Here is a 15,613-nt window from a genome sequence, read left to right as displayed (position 1 = left end):
CAGATTTTTGGCTTTTATCATACCTTTTTGTCACATCTAAATTCTATTCCAAAATAACTGATTTTCAGATGCATTTTTCAGCACTAGCACTTAATGAATGCTTGGTTGAAACCGTTATAGGCTTTAAGAAATATTAAATTATAACTAGAATTTAAAACATCACCACTATATATTGTCAACAAAACCACACCAACATTCTGATTTCTACAAACAGCAGTCTACATGATAGTGACTGAAGATGGCATCACTTTAGCTACAATAACAAATGTAAAATTAACAGCTGACACAGCCTCGCTCCTGGAAACTATGGGATTCTTGACAAACTTTCGGTTTTCACAGTAATTCTGATTTTACTAGAGTAAGACCCTTAACACCGTTAATCTACAAAATTTCATTTCAAATTCACATAATTTCAAAATTACCTTAAGAATAAGTAAGTATGGCTATTGGCTAATCTCAAGATTGGTAATAAATAAAATTTCTCCAGACTGAGTTTGGGTTTTGTTTGGTTTTAAGCGGGTGTGTGTGGGGGGGGGGGGTCTTAAGCAGGCTCCAGGCCCAGCGTGAAGCCCAACACAGGGCTCAATCCCACAATCCTGAGAACATGACCTGAGCTGAAATGAAGAGTCAGACACTTAACTGACTGGGTCACCCAGGTACCCCTGGCTTGATTATTTATTTAACAAAATTCTTGCCATAATATTAACTCCCAGAAAAAAGAGATCTACAGACTATTGTTCCTTTTTTTTCATGTAATTTGTGTGTTTGCCAATAGGAAAAAGATCATTTTGCGTACATGTGCACACAAATGTAGCTTAAATGAAGACTATTTTGTGGAGAGATGATGCTAACAAGAAAGACTGCCCATTCAACCTAATCCCTTTCCCCCAAATTTCCAGAGGATAACTGTACTATTATATACTAAAAATATGATATTATATATTAAAAATATTATATTAATATATATAATATTATAGTAAAATAAAAATATGTAAGTATAAAATCTAATTTTCCAGAGTAAAGTTTGATCTGGCATAACCAGTAATGCAGTATAACAACGGGAATCAAAAAACATGATAGGAATACATATAGATTTATGTGAACATGATCAGGATCTCCCAATTTGAATAATTTCCCTCAAAAGAGACATGAAGGAAATAGATGATATAGCAGGGGGGGAAAAAAAACCAAGGTTTGAGGTAATAAACTAGGTCTATTTGATCAGAGAGGTATAGCTGCCCCCTAGTGACGAAATATAATATACTCTGAAAACCAATCCTCCAAGAAATATAGATCAATATAAAAGTTGGAATTAACAAAAAAAAGTTGAAAATACACATGCTTATAAGTGTGTTACTTCCAAAATTTACCATTTTTTTCTTTTTACTCATATATGCTCATTACTTCATACAGTGAGGAATAAAACAGGAATGATTTTATCCTCCATCACAGGCTTTGAGGAGGAAGCAAATGAAGGAACAGACACTTAACAGGTTGTGATACATGCAATGAAAGACAGAAGATGCTGTGGCAGAGAATAAAGGGCTCAGGGCAGAGAGAGGAGTCCGACTTCGGCCTGGGTGGTTGCGCAGAGCATCACTGAGGAAGTGACGTAAAAGCTGAGCCAAGGCAGATGAAAATCCCGTGTACAGGAGAGAGGAGAGACGGGGTGTCCCAGGCAAGAGAAACATGTAAAGTGTGTATGATGTCTCAAAGCAAAATTTCTGGGTGAGGTCAGCTCTTGAGAAAAGGCCAGTGTGGCTGCAGTGAGAGAAAGAATAGTGAGAAATTCGGGAAAGGAAGAAGGGTAGTGGGGCTTCCTAGGCTGGGGTGAGGAATGTGATTTGTATCCTATGTGACACGGAAGTTACTCATGCTTTGCCGTCAGGGGACGTGCCTGGTCACCCCAAGTGCAGGGCTCAAGAGCAGGAGCAGGTCCGCACAGTTCCCAGCGGGCAGCGGCCGGCCAGCCCCAAGCCAGTGACCGCGGGGAGGCGGGTAGGCGTATGTTGGAGGCACAGCGGACAGTGGCTGCTGACAACACCGGAGGCAGGGGGCAGGGGAGAAGGAAGAGCCAAAGACACTCTCCAGTTTGGATGGCAGGTGAGACCTGAGGAAGAACTAGTTTCGGTGGGGAAGAAAAAAATCAAATGCTATTTAGGTATGCTGACTTTAAAAGGCCTGTGCAATTTCCAAGAAGAGATGTAAGGTAGAAAGGTGGCTCTGTAAGTTCCAGGCTCAGTGGAGGGGGAGCTAACAAGGTAAATGCAAGAATTTATGGACATCAACATGGGATTTAGGGTCACAGAAGGGATGAAATCACCCAGGGAGAAACTGTAAAAAGGACTGTGTACTTGGTCAGCCTCCCCTGAGTTGAACTACAAGGGCAACACTGAAAAAAATCTCCTTATTCTACGTTAGGAATCAACCAAATGGCTGCCCCAGACTTCCTGACCTCATTTCCTTCATCTTTATTCTAGAAAGTGGCTTAGGCTTAACTCTATCTTTAGTGAACCTGGTTTAGCTTACCATAAGTTTGTATTTACATGCCCAAATTTCTGGACATGATCAGGTCATGGATCTTTAAAGTTTCTCTCCAGAGACCACATAAGTGAATGCAGAATTCCCATCAAACTACTAAAGACTGTGGCATTAAATTTTCTATATTCCTAGAGTAGCAAGAGGGAAGATTCTTCAGTGGTTACCTCAGCGGGGTGGGAAACTTTTTTTTTTTTTTTTTAAGATTTTATGTATTTGAGAGAGAGGGACCACAGTGGAAGAATGGGTAGAGGGAGAAGCAGGCTCCCCGTTGAGCAGGGAGCACGATTTGGGGCTCAATCCCTCATGATCTGAGCTGAAGGCAGACACTTAACTGACCAAGCCACCCAGGCATCCAGGGAAACCTTTTTCAATGTATTCTTGAAGTGCTCTGTAATGAACAATGAACCTATATTAATAACCACGCTAACTACAGTAGCTAATGTTTACTTTAAGCACTTGCTTTGATTAGCTCATTTGATCTTTCCAGAAGTCTCATGAGGTAGATACTAACATTATTCCCACTCTACCCTCAGTAAAACAAGAGGTTACGTACCTAACCCTGGGTCACAAAGCAGGTTACTTGGCAGAGCTGAGAATCAAACCTATGCACAAAGATTCTATTCTTACCCAACCAACTAATGGCCTTGAAAAACAATTTTTTTTTTTATTGTGACTCAGTGTGAACTTCATTCTACACCATATACTTTGTAAAATAGCTCAACAAACAGTTCATGAAATAATATACCTTTGCAAAAGATCTTGTGTTTTTATATATTCTGTTCTTTCTGATTTCCTTAAAATGCTTGTTGGGAGCTACTAAATTGGTTTCACGATCCACTAATACTTGCAACCTGCAGTTTGAAAATCAGCATACTGCAACACATGGTCAATAATAATGATATATCTTCAAATTTTTAATTTTTTTAAAGATTTTATTTATTTATTTGAGAGAAAGAGAGATCACAAGTAGGCAGAGAGGCAGGCAGAGAGAGAAGGAAACAGGCTCCCTGCTGAGCAGAGACCCCGATGCGGTGCTCAATCCCAGGACCCTGGGATCACAACCCAAGCCGAAGGCAGAGGCTTTGACCCACTGAGCCACCCAGGTGCCCCCCTCCCCGTTTTTTAAAAGATCTTCAAAATTTTAAAAGATACCTTGAAGTATCTTTTAAATACTTATGTTTTTACTTATCTTTACAATACTTATGCTTGCTTTGATTTAGAAGGAATTAATGGAGGGCACCTGGATGGCTCAGTGGGTTAAGCCGCTGCCTTCAGCTCAGGTCATGATCTCAGGGTCCTGGGATGGAGTCCCACATCGGGCTCTCTGCTCAGCAGGGGGCCTGCTTCCCTTCCTCTCTCTCTGCCTGCCTCTCTGCCTACTGTGATCTCTCTCTGTCAAATAAATAAATAAAATCTTTTAAAAAAAAAAAAAAGAAGGAATTAATGGAAAGCAACTCAAGAAAATTATCTACTGCAAATAAAACATTTATAATGCTTTGAGAAAAGATGTGGCTTCAAGTAACAGACGTTGAAACTCATTTAAGTAAATGTTTAGTTTTCTTTTTTTATGATTTTTTTTGCTAACCAAGAAAACACACAATACCTCATCAGAAAACAGGCAAATAATTTGAGCCATTTATAAAACAAACTCTACTAGGCAATTCTATCCCTAGAATTTATTGTGAGATTATAAAACATATACATAAAAAGTATTTCTGAGGATGTTCACCTTAAGTTTATTTTGAATAGTTGAAAATCGGAAGCCACCTAAATGTCCAAAGAAAGAGATGGATAAGTCATGTCATATCCATATAATAGAAAAATATGCATTGTATTTATTTTTTTAAGATTTACTTATTTTTTTGAGAGAGAGTGTGCACAGATGCGGAGGGGCAGGGAGAGGGAGGGAGATAATCCCAAGCAGACTCTCCAATGAGTACAGAGCCCAGATGCGGGGCTCAATCCCACGACCCCAAGATCATGACTTGAGCCAAAACCACGAGTCGGACACCCAACAGACGGCACCACCCAGGTGCCCCCAAACTTTCGAACAATGTTTACAAAAGAACACTTAATGTCAGATATTTTCTCATAGAATATGCAATGAGGAGAAACCCAACGCGTTTAGAACCAATCATCTTTTTTTATGCAAGGGAGGCATAGAACTCAAAAATCCAGCCGAGACTAACTTTCTCAGAGAAATGAAGGCCAGGAGCGGCAGGGCAGGGGGGCCAGTCACTCAGCCGACCAGCAACACCTGCTGCAGATGCCGCATGGCACACCCAGCGGCACGCCCACCGCTCTCACACCTCCTGATTTCCAAGAGATTTTTCTACTTGTGATTTCTCTCTGTCAAATAAATAAAAAAATAAAATCTTTAAAAATATATATATATATATTTTTTCTTTTTAAAATCCTATTTTCCAAGCACTTTGGCTTATACAGTCTTTACTCCTTGACTAACGGCACAGAAGGCCAGGGCGATTGTTGACCATCTTAGGCATTAGGTCACGTTCAGCTTCCATCCCACAGTATCCAGCCTGGGGGTGGATTCCAGCACCACGCCGTCACCTGGTGAGTTAGTGAGCACTGCTGCGGGATATTCTGATTTCCATTTTTTTTCAACAGTCTAACAGTACCAAGTCTCAGTGCTGCTGTCAAAGATCAGGAAACGCTTCTGTTTACCTGCTCACGCGGCAGCCCCTCGTGGCTTTAGCACAGAGACGGGTTATAATTCACCACGACTGTCAGTTTTTCAATTAAGTGAATCTTTTTTTTTAATTTAAGATTTTATTTATTTATTTGACAGTCAGAGATCACAAGTAGGCAGAGAGGCAGGCAGAGAGGCAGGCAGAGAGAGAGGAGGAAGCAGGCTCCCTGCCGAGCAGAGAGCCTGATGCGGGGCTCGATCCCAGGACCCTGGGATCATGACCTGAGCCAAAGGCAGAGGCTTTAACCCACTGAGCCACCCCGGTGTCCCAAATTAAGTGAATCTTAAAAATGTGGAGACAGTCACACAATTTCAAACACTGTGTCGAGTACGAAACCTCAATAGTTTCATATTGCTCTTATTTTATCTAATTCATGTCTGCAAAAAATGTAACCACAATACAGGTTTTAAAAAGCATAGTAATGTCATTAGTGGTTGCAGAGATTAGAATAATGGGTGTATTTTCTATTTTACATGCTTATTAAATTTTCCAACATTTTCTACAGTGAAAATGCACTGATTCTTTAATCAGAAAAAAAAATGTAATTTTCTGTGTTTACACAGATTTTCTTTCTTACCCCAATTTTTTAATTGTAGTAAAATATACATAACATAAAAAATCTACCATCCTTAGCCATGTTTAAGTATACGGGTCAGTGGCACTAAGTACTTCATTAAGTTGTACGACCATCGCCACCATCGCCACCAGCTATTTCCAGAAGATATTCTTCAGCTCAGATTCTCTCCTCCCATTGGTCTCCAGCAACTTCTGTTCTCCCCCGCCTCTCTGAATTTGCCCCCTCTGGGTAGCTCACGTACGGGGAGTCCCAGAGCACTTGTCCTTTTGTGTCCGGCTCACGCACTTAGCACAATGTTCTCACGGCTCATCCTGTTGCAGCTGATATCAGAACTTCAGCACTTCTTATGCCTAAAGAACAGTCCAGTCCACATATATACCACATTTTGTTTATCCACTCATCTGCTGGTGGACATGTGAGTCGTTTCCATCTTTCGACCACTGTGAATACTGGTGTACCAGGATCTGAGTCTCTGCTTGCAATTCTTCTGGGGATGCCCTAGAATAGCACAGCTGGATCACACAGTAACTCTGTTTCCCTGAGGACCGGCCAAACTGCCGTCCACAGCGGCTGCACCGTCCCGCGTTCCCAGCAGCCCCGCAGCAGACCCCCACTTTCTCCTTCTCCCTGCCAACACCTGTTCTTCTCCCCTTCTCCTGACAGAAGTCATACTGATGGCCCTGAAGTGGTATCCTCATCACATACACAGATTTTTATATAATAAAATAGACTAGTGCAAATATTTTTAACACTTCCCTAATGTCATAATATTCTGAAGACATAATATTGACTTAAGCATTATGAAAGTCCTATGAGGGGAATACTATTATTGCCCTCATTTGATTTTTAATGAAAGTGAGGCACAGGAACACTAGTGACTTACTCAAGTCACAGGTAGTAAAGTAAATCACTGCATTTACTTGGAGCAGTTAAAATAGAGAGAAGTAGAATAAAGATGAGAACCTCACCATCAGATCCAGAAGCGACAGCCACACTGTCTGGCTGAACATCCTCTAGGACCTTTTGCAGTGCATTCTGAAGAATCAAAAGCAACTAAAAACATTGTGTTTTCCACTGATAAGCATCTACCTATGTGATTATACACTGTAAATGCTACTTCTAACAGACACATACTGTACTTTAGAAATGTCATTGCAGACTTACAAAGTTCCTGTTGTTAGATCATTAGGTTGTCTCCTCTAAGTTTTTTCTTACAGACATTTTTAAGACACATAACCCATTCACACTGTCCAAAACTCAGAAAGCATAAAAAGTTGTAGAATGAGGGACACCTAGATGGTTCAGTGAGTTAAGCATCTGCCTTCAGCTCAAGTCATGATCTCGGGGTGCTGGGATGGAGCCCCACATTGGGCTCCCTGCTCAGTGGGGAGCCTGCTTCTCCCTCTACCCCTTCCCCTGGCTTGTGAGTACTCTCTCTCTCTCTCACTCACTCACTCACTCACTCCCTTTCTTTCTCAAGTAAATAAATAAAATCCTAAAAAGAAAAAAAGTTGTAGAATTAAAATCTTCCTCCTACCAACAGATAAGCACGGATATTTGGTTTTAAGACTCCTTCCAGAGACTTCTTTTCTTAGAAAGAATATATAATATCCCACTGTATAACTTACACACCAGCCCTCTATTGTTGGGCATTTGGTTGTTTCAAATCTTTTGCTGTTACAAGTATCTCTGCAGTAATAGCCCAGTATATAGGCCTAGTGCATATGATCAAATTTGTGGAGAAATTTATAAAAATCAATTTACAGATCACAGGCTCCACATTAGCTTTCTCAGAGCTCTCAAAAGTTCAGCTTTCTCAAGGGCACGAACGTCCATCATTTCATTTATGTGTCCCCACTCAGAGCAGCAATGGCCTCCACACATTCTGATGTGAAGATGCCAGAAAACCTCCATGTCGTTTCCCTCAGCATTCTGAACTTCTGTAACAGCTGGTGTAACGTCTTTGTCCGGTAAGTCTACCGCCTCGGCCTCCTTGGGGGGAGCTTGGAGTGTGGGCCACACTCTCCCATTTCTTTTGGTGCTTGAACTTTTTTTACTGAAAGTGGACACTGGAGATAACATGATGTAGCAACTGTGGAAATGAAGGTCTCCACCCTGTGCCCCAGGTTTGCTGTTGCTCCTGGGGACTTTCCTGTTCTAATTCTCTCAAGTCTGTCTTCCTGGTTGTGTGCACCACTGAGGTCTCTGCTCAGTTAGCTTAGTGGTCAGCCAGATGCCCAAGCAGGGTGTCCTTCAGAGCTTGGACCAGTGAGTCTTCTACCCTTTGCTGACAAGCTTGGTGTGTGTGTGTGGTGTGCTCCCTTGACATTCAACTAGCCTACATGTCTGTCTCAGCCCTCACCGTGTGGGACCTGACGGGGAGCCAGGGTGAGAGGCTAGGCTGCTGTCACGTCCTTCTTGGGCACGAGCAGGGTCCTGCACGAGTTCATGGCCCTTCCAGATCCCCAGGGCATTTCAAAGCCCGCTATGGACATCTTGTTCCCCACATCTTCCTTCTAAATGTTTGGCCAGGCTCGCGCTTGCCCAGCTGGTGTGTGAAACAGCTGTAGGTGATGTTTCAGACTAAAGGCACAGGGACAGAGCTCCCTGCACAGAGCAGTCTCGGAGGCAGGCCAAAGAACAATGCCCTGGGATGGAGCTTTCCCGGGAAGCTGTAGGACTCGTGACCGCGTTCTGGAGATGGGACTTCCCGAGGAATCCAAATCCCATCCGCCCGGCGGCTGCGAGGCTGCTGGGCTTCACAGCTCCTGTAGTTCTGAAGCTGCGGAGTCTTAAAGTGACTGCAGGAGTGGGGAGAGGATGAGGAAAGGCCAAGTTAAAATGCCACAAATGCTACTATTCTTACCAAGGTCAGCGCTCGGCTCAGCACTTCACTTCCGATAGCCCGTTGAATCCTCAACAGCCCCGTGAGGCCAGAACCTTTATAATCCTTTCTCACAGAAGAGGAAATTGGGGCATACAGATTTTTGAGTGGCTTGCTCCAAGTCTCACGGCCAGTAAGAGATGTCTTAGTGCTGGTTTGTGAACCATAAACTGATTCCCCAGTCTATTCTCAATCACTGTGTGCTGTACCACTTTTCATTTGTGAGAGAAAAAATCAGAGAAACTAAGTTGAGTTAAAAGCATAGCTGAATGCGGGGGTGCCTGGGGTTGCTCAGTCATTTAAGCATCTGACTCCTGATATCAGCTCAGGTTATGATCTCAAGGTCGCAAGTTCAAGCTCTGTGTTGGCCTCCATATGCTGAATGTGGAGCCTATGTGAAGCCTACTTAAAAAAAAGAAAAAAAGAAAAAAAATTTTTTAAAGATGTTACTGAATAAACTCATGAGGAAGGCGAATTATAAATTTTATAGAATATATATTTTACATAAATTACCAATGAGTTCTTTCCCTAAATTAGTCATTCTTTTTTTTTTAATTTCTTTTCAGCATAACAGTATTCATTGTTTTTGCACCACACCCAGTGCTCCATGCAATCCGTGCCCTCCCTAATACCCACTACCTGGTTCCCCCAACCTCCCCGCCCCTTCAAAACCCTCAGATTGTTTTTCAGAGTCCATAGTCTCTCATGGTTCACCTCCCCTTCCAATTTCCCCCAACTCCCTTCTCCTAACTCCCCATGTCCTCCATGCTATTTGTTATGCTCCACAAATAAGTGAAACCATATGAAAACTGACTCTCTCTGCTTGACTTATTTCACTTAGCATAATCTCTTCCAGTCCCGTCCATGTTGCTACAAAAGTTGGGTATTCACCCTTCCTGATGGAGGCATAATATTCCATAGTATATATGGACCACATCTTCCTTATCCATTCGTCCATTGAAGAGCATCTTGGTTCTTTCCACAGTTTGGCGACCGTGGCCATTGCTGCTATAAACATTGGGGTACAGATGGCCCTTCTTTTCACTATATCTGTATCTTTGGGGTAAATACCCAGTAGTGCAAAGGGTATTCATCCTTTCTGATGGAGGTATAATACTCCAAAGTGTATATGGACCACATCTTCCTTATCCATTCGTCTGTTGTTTGGAGACATATCTTGAAAGAAGTTGCTATGGCTGATATCGAAGAGGTTACTGCCTATGTTCTCCTCTAGGATTCTTATGGATTCCTGTCTCACGCTGAGGTCTTTATCCATTTCTAGTTTATCTTTGTGTACAGCGTAAGAGAATGGTCAAGTTTCATTCTTCTACATATAACTGTCCAATTTTCCCAGCACCATTTATTGAAGAGACTGTCTTTTTTCCACTGTATATTTTTTCCTGCTTTGTCGAAGATTATTTGACCACAGAGTTGAGGGTCCGTATCTGGGCTCTCTTCTCTGTTCCACTGGTCTATGTGTCTGTTTTTATGCCAGTACCATCCTGTCTTGGTGATAATCACAGCTTTGTAGTAAAGCTTGAAATCAGGTAACGCGATGGCCCCCAGTTTTATTTTTGTTTTTCAACATTTCCTTAGCAATTTGGGGTCTCTTCTGATTCCATACAAATTTTAGGATTATTTGCTCCAGCTCTTTGAAAAATATTGGTGGAATTTTGATCTGAATGGCATTAAAAGTATAGATTGCTCTAGGTAGTATATACATTTTAACAATGTTTATTCTTCTGATCCAAGAGCATGGGATGGTCTTCCATCTTTTTCCGTCTTCTTCAATTTCTTTCATGAGTGTTCTGTAGTTTCTTGAGTACAGATCCTTTACCTCTTTGGTTAGGTTTATTCCCAGGTATCTTATGGTTCTTGGTACTATAGTAAATAGAATCGACTCTCTAATTTCCCTTTCTGTTAAATTAGTCATTCTTAACCACAGTGTAGATCTGAACCCTGTGCAACTATTTACAAGTCTACCTACACAACTTTGCCTCTCCCTGTACTACTTAGAATGGAAGGCAGACGTCTGCATTTTTTAAAGTTCTGTAGAGGTTCTGAAACTCAGTCCCAGCCAAGAACCAGAGCATTCAACTAAAAAACTCCTTAAAATTAGAACTGTATCAATTCTTTTTGGGGCAGGTATTCACTCAGGAAGGACATCTCTTAGGGAAAATGGTAGAAAGGCAAAAGGAAAGGGAAAAGCAGAGGTTTGGGGGTGAGAGACTTGAGTCCTAGACCTCCTAACTGCTCCATGTATGACCCCAGAAAAATTAATTTCCCCGAACCTCATTTTCTTCATCTATAACATAGAAGGTTTTAAAAGACAAGTCTACTTCTTAGACTTGTTACAAGAACAGAAAACGTATGCTGGAATGTTGTTTGCACTCAAATGGCTGTTGTTATGATTAACCTGAACTGATGTTAGATGTAAGAATTCAGCAAATGCGACGCACTGTCAACTCTGGACAAAATCTACTCTGTGAGGCACCTGAGCAAGAGCTCGTAATCTCATACGGGAGAGGGGAATCCTCCCTAAAGAGGAAAACCGTGATGAGTATTAATACAGGCATATTTATTACACGAAGGGAAAATGGAGGAGACATAATTCTGATCTGGAAGGGCTCTTAAAAGTGCAGAGTGAACAATGCCTTGAATGAGTCATAGTCAGATATACTCCTTGGGCCTTTCCTGTGGGCCAGTGGTTCACAAACTTTAACATACATCAAAATCACACAGAGGACTGTGAAAACACATTGCTGGGCTCTACCGCAGCCTTTCTGATTCAGAAGGTCTAGCACGGGGCCTAAGGATCTGCATTTCCCAAGTGACATGAAGCTAATGGTAAAAGGAACCCCCTTTGAGAACCATCTCTCCAGAGAGAGAGAGAGAGAGAGAGAGACAGCGCTTGAGCAAAACTGCCAGGTGAAAGAACTGTGTGTCCCTGAGCCATAGGAAGGCAGTTTCTGGAACATCTGCTTTGAAGGCAGTTTCTGGAACATCTGGAACATCTGGTAAAGAATACAGTCAGAGCAAGACATAAAAACTTTCTAACTAAAACATTTCCTTCTCTAACAAGAGGTAGATAAACTGCCCTTCCAGGCAGGGGAACAGACATTCAAGACCATGTGGTGATGCAGGTTAGCTGGACGTGTTGCGGTGACTATTTCGTAATACATACAAATATTAAAACAGTATGTGACACACCTAAAACGAATATAAAGTTAAATGGCAATTATAGCACAGTAAAAATAAAATTTAAAAAAGAAGTAACTCCTTAACTCACTTAAAATAATGCATTAGCTCTATCAATACAAGAGAGCAGCAGTCAAACCCAAACTGAGGGACACATTTTATAAAATAATGTACCAGTGCTTTTCAAAAGTACAAGGTTGTGAAAAATAAGAAAGGACGAAAGAAATGTCACAGACTGAAGGGAATATGGACATATAATACCTAAATGCAACATGGCCTCCTAGATTGAATCCCAAAACGAAAGACAGTTGGGAAAAAAAAGGAAAATTCTATTAAATCTCAAGTTTTTGAGTAACTGAGTCAACATTAACTTTTGCGTTTTGATTACTATACCACAGTAATGTAAACTTTAACATTAGGGGAAGCTTAGTGAGGATTATATAGAAAAATTCTAAGTTGAAGGTATTTCCAAATATAAAGTTAAAACCAAAAGAATAAGTCAAAACTACTCCTCTGTGATATGACATTCATGACCTCTAACCTAGTGTCTTTCAACTCCAGTTGCTACCCCCAGCTTAGTGGCACACAAGTCATCATCAGTAAGGGAATGAGGCAACAGACTTCGGGACACATGGTTAATTCAATGTACAAAGAAGAAAAATGCAGTATCACTCATATTCTTTATAAATGAGAATTTAACACTAACATGTCATGAATTTTAGTATTTTACTTAGCATGGTAAAGGTTAAAATTCTACAAAAAAGCCCCCAAAAGTTGAAACCCATTTAATGGTTTCACTTGTAAATTTTAAGGAATGTCCCATACTCACCAAAACCATCAATATCTAGATTATTTTCGATCACAACATCCAGGAGAGAGTCACCAACTTTTCCTTTGGCTGTTAATGTCTCGCCGTCACGGTTTACAAAGTGAACTGTTATTTTATCTTCTGAGCTGGAAAAGGAAGCAGTCCTTTATTACTTTTAGTCATTTCAAGGGATACTTTAAAATATTGTTTTCAGGGGCGCCTGAGTGGCTCAGTGGGTTAAGCCTCTGCCTTCAGCTCGGGTCATGATCCCAGGGTCCTGGGATCCAGCCCCACATCGGGCTCTCTGCTCCGAAGGGAGTCTGCTTCCCCCTCTCTCTCTCTGCCACTCTGCCTACTTGTGATCTCTGTCTGTCAAATAAATAAATAAAATCTTTAAAATATTGTTTTCAGGGCCACCTGTGTGGCTCAGTCGGTTAAGCGGTTGCCTGCGGCTCAGGTCATGACCCCGGGTCCTGGGATCAAGCCCTGCATTGGGCTCCCTGCTCCTCAAGGAGACAACTACTTCTCCCTCTCCCTCTGCCTGCTGTTCCCCTTGCTTGTGCTCTCTCTGTCAAATAAATAAATTAAATCTTTTTTTTAAAAAACATTGTTTTCAGAGCCTGTAAGGCCAAAGAAAATAGGGTGTGCGTCCATGGAGGTGCACCCACGCTCACAAATATGTTTTCTATAGTATTTTCTTTCCTTTCCACAGCTTATTTGAGAAAAAGACATCACAAAGCTGAGGTATGTCTATCTCTCCACCTACCAGAGAGGAAGCTCTACCCACCACCTTAAAGGATAGAGCAACCACATTTCTATTAAGGCCACATGTTGTGTCACCCCAAGGGTCATGGTCATAGGTCACAGTCACATGACAACATTTAGCAATCCTCATCAGTCATTAAATCTATGTTGCTCTCCCACAGCCCTCTTAAAAGCAATGTCTCTATGTAACATCCCTAAAAGATGAGAGCTTGGTCGTGGAGCACTGGAAAAAGGCCCTTCGTTCTGGGGTCAGTACGACACCTGTCACGCAGGTGTCTGGTAGGCCCTGTGGCTGTGAGGCAGCAGTCCAACTGTTTCCTGAGCATTTAAACATCCTCACCATGTACTCAAAAATCAAAGGGACTAGTGTAGATCTGTGTGTGTTTGAATCCATGAGAGGATAAATAAAATGCTCCTTACGCGTTTCATTACAGGATATTATGGTACCCACCAGAGTTAGCTGACTGACTTAAAGCACTTTCACTTCTCACAAACATCACTGAACAATCTGGGAGAAGAAATTCTGTTAGAACTAGAAGCCTGTCATCCACCGCCGGTCATTTTTTAATTTCTGCCTCACAAATGAAAACATGTACTTCAGCTGAAAAGAATTAGTTGCAATTTTCACTACCGCCAATAGATGGTAATAATCCATCAAAGAAAACTTTTATGTAAGAAAAACCCTAGAATTATAGAATCCCAAATTTTTTTTTATTTTAAAAATACATAGCTTATTATTATTTTTTTTAAATATAATTTTTTATTTTTTATAAACATATATTTTTATCCCCAGGGGTACAGGTCTGTGAATCACCAGGTTTACATACTTCACAGCACTCACCAAAGCACATACCCTCCCCAATGTCCATAATCCCACCCCTTCTCCCAAACCCCCTCCCCCCAGGAACCCTCAGTTTGTTTTGTGAGATTAAGAGTCACTTATGGTTTGTCTCCCTCCCAATCCCATCTTGTTTCATTTATTTTCAAGTCCAATGATCTTATTTAACACATGAGGCAACTGAAAGCCCCTTTCAGATAATGCCCTCCCTGATAATTCAATGCTGAAAAAAGAGAATTGTATGAATTAAAAATTATCACCTGTGTATGTATGTGTGTCCAAGAGAGAGAGAGAGAGAGAGAGAGAGAATGTCCCTCCAAAAGGGCCAGTGCTCTCCAACTTCTCTTCACAGTCAGAAAGTACTTTTGAAGTACTCCTGAACATTAGTCCTGATTTTGAACTAGGTAACCTCCACCTCCCCAAGGCAGAGTGGCTGCGAATGAGGATACAGGGCGGACTCTTGGGGTTAATCCAAGAACACAGACAAAGAAAGAATGTAGGAGAACTGACCTCAGAGATACTCAGGACACGGAATGAGAAGGTTCTGTTGACCATCTGTACAAGGAAGACTGAGAAAGACGGAAGAAACAATGTTAAGATCTGCAGCTCAGAAAAGGAGGGCTCTGGTTTAACCCAGAGTTCACAGTGGTGGAGCAGCCTTGGGGAAGATGGAAATGAGGTCAAGTCTACACCTGTTTTAATTGAGCTAAAAGAAAAGAACCAGAGAAGACTGTCCAGAAGCCAGATGGAAATACGGGTCTGAGCCCAGCACCGCAGTCTAGGGATCTGAGAAGGACAGATGCCCGGGAGCTAAAGGCTGCAGGAAGGACAATAGCAACAATCCCATCCCCGACGTGCACCACTGTAAGCCAAGGTTTTACCACTGCTGCTCTTCTGAAGCATTCTACAGCTAAGCTTACAGCACGGAAATGTGACATCAGACTCCTCTTCTATAAAATCAGGATAACATGTAGATTCCAGTTTTAACAACGGAGGCAAAATACCTAACACAGAGGAGTGCTCAACAAACACAGATTCACAACTTTAAGACCTCAGTCCTTTTGTTGCTGAAAAGCCTGAAGGGCCATGTACTAAAGGCATACAGTGCACAGAAAAAACCGCAGAGTGAGAGCAATGAAAGGTCTGCTAAAGGCTCGGAAAGGAAGCAGAAATGGGAGAGGAAGGGTAATCTGCAGTTGACAGAGCCTGGAACCCAAGAATCAGATGTAGGCTACCTCTGCGGCTCTGACACACGCGCGTGAGATGACCGTGGGAAGCCGCCCACTTCCTT

At 41.8% G+C, this 15,613-nt stretch overlaps 1 protein-coding gene across 1 annotated transcript in view; it reads right to left on the bottom strand.

Annotated features, from left to right (window-relative positions):
* Window positions 1-15,613, bottom strand: part of FDX1 (ferredoxin 1) — a 32,255-nt gene that overhangs the window by 13,587 nt on the left and 3,055 nt on the right. Inside the window, exon 2 of the mRNA XM_082684304.1 lies at window positions 12,741-12,865. Within this exon, the coding sequence (XP_082540430.1) occupies window positions 12,741-12,865 (125 nt within the window). The remainder of the gene's footprint in view (window positions 1-12,740; window positions 12,866-15,613) is intronic.

This window comes from Mustela nivalis (genome assembly GCF_964662115.1).
Source record: "Mustela nivalis genome assembly, chromosome: 9".
Lineage (NCBI taxonomy): Eukaryota > Metazoa > Chordata > Mammalia > Carnivora > Mustelidae > Mustela > Mustela nivalis.
This window is presented reverse-complemented; position numbering and strand designations above follow the sequence as displayed.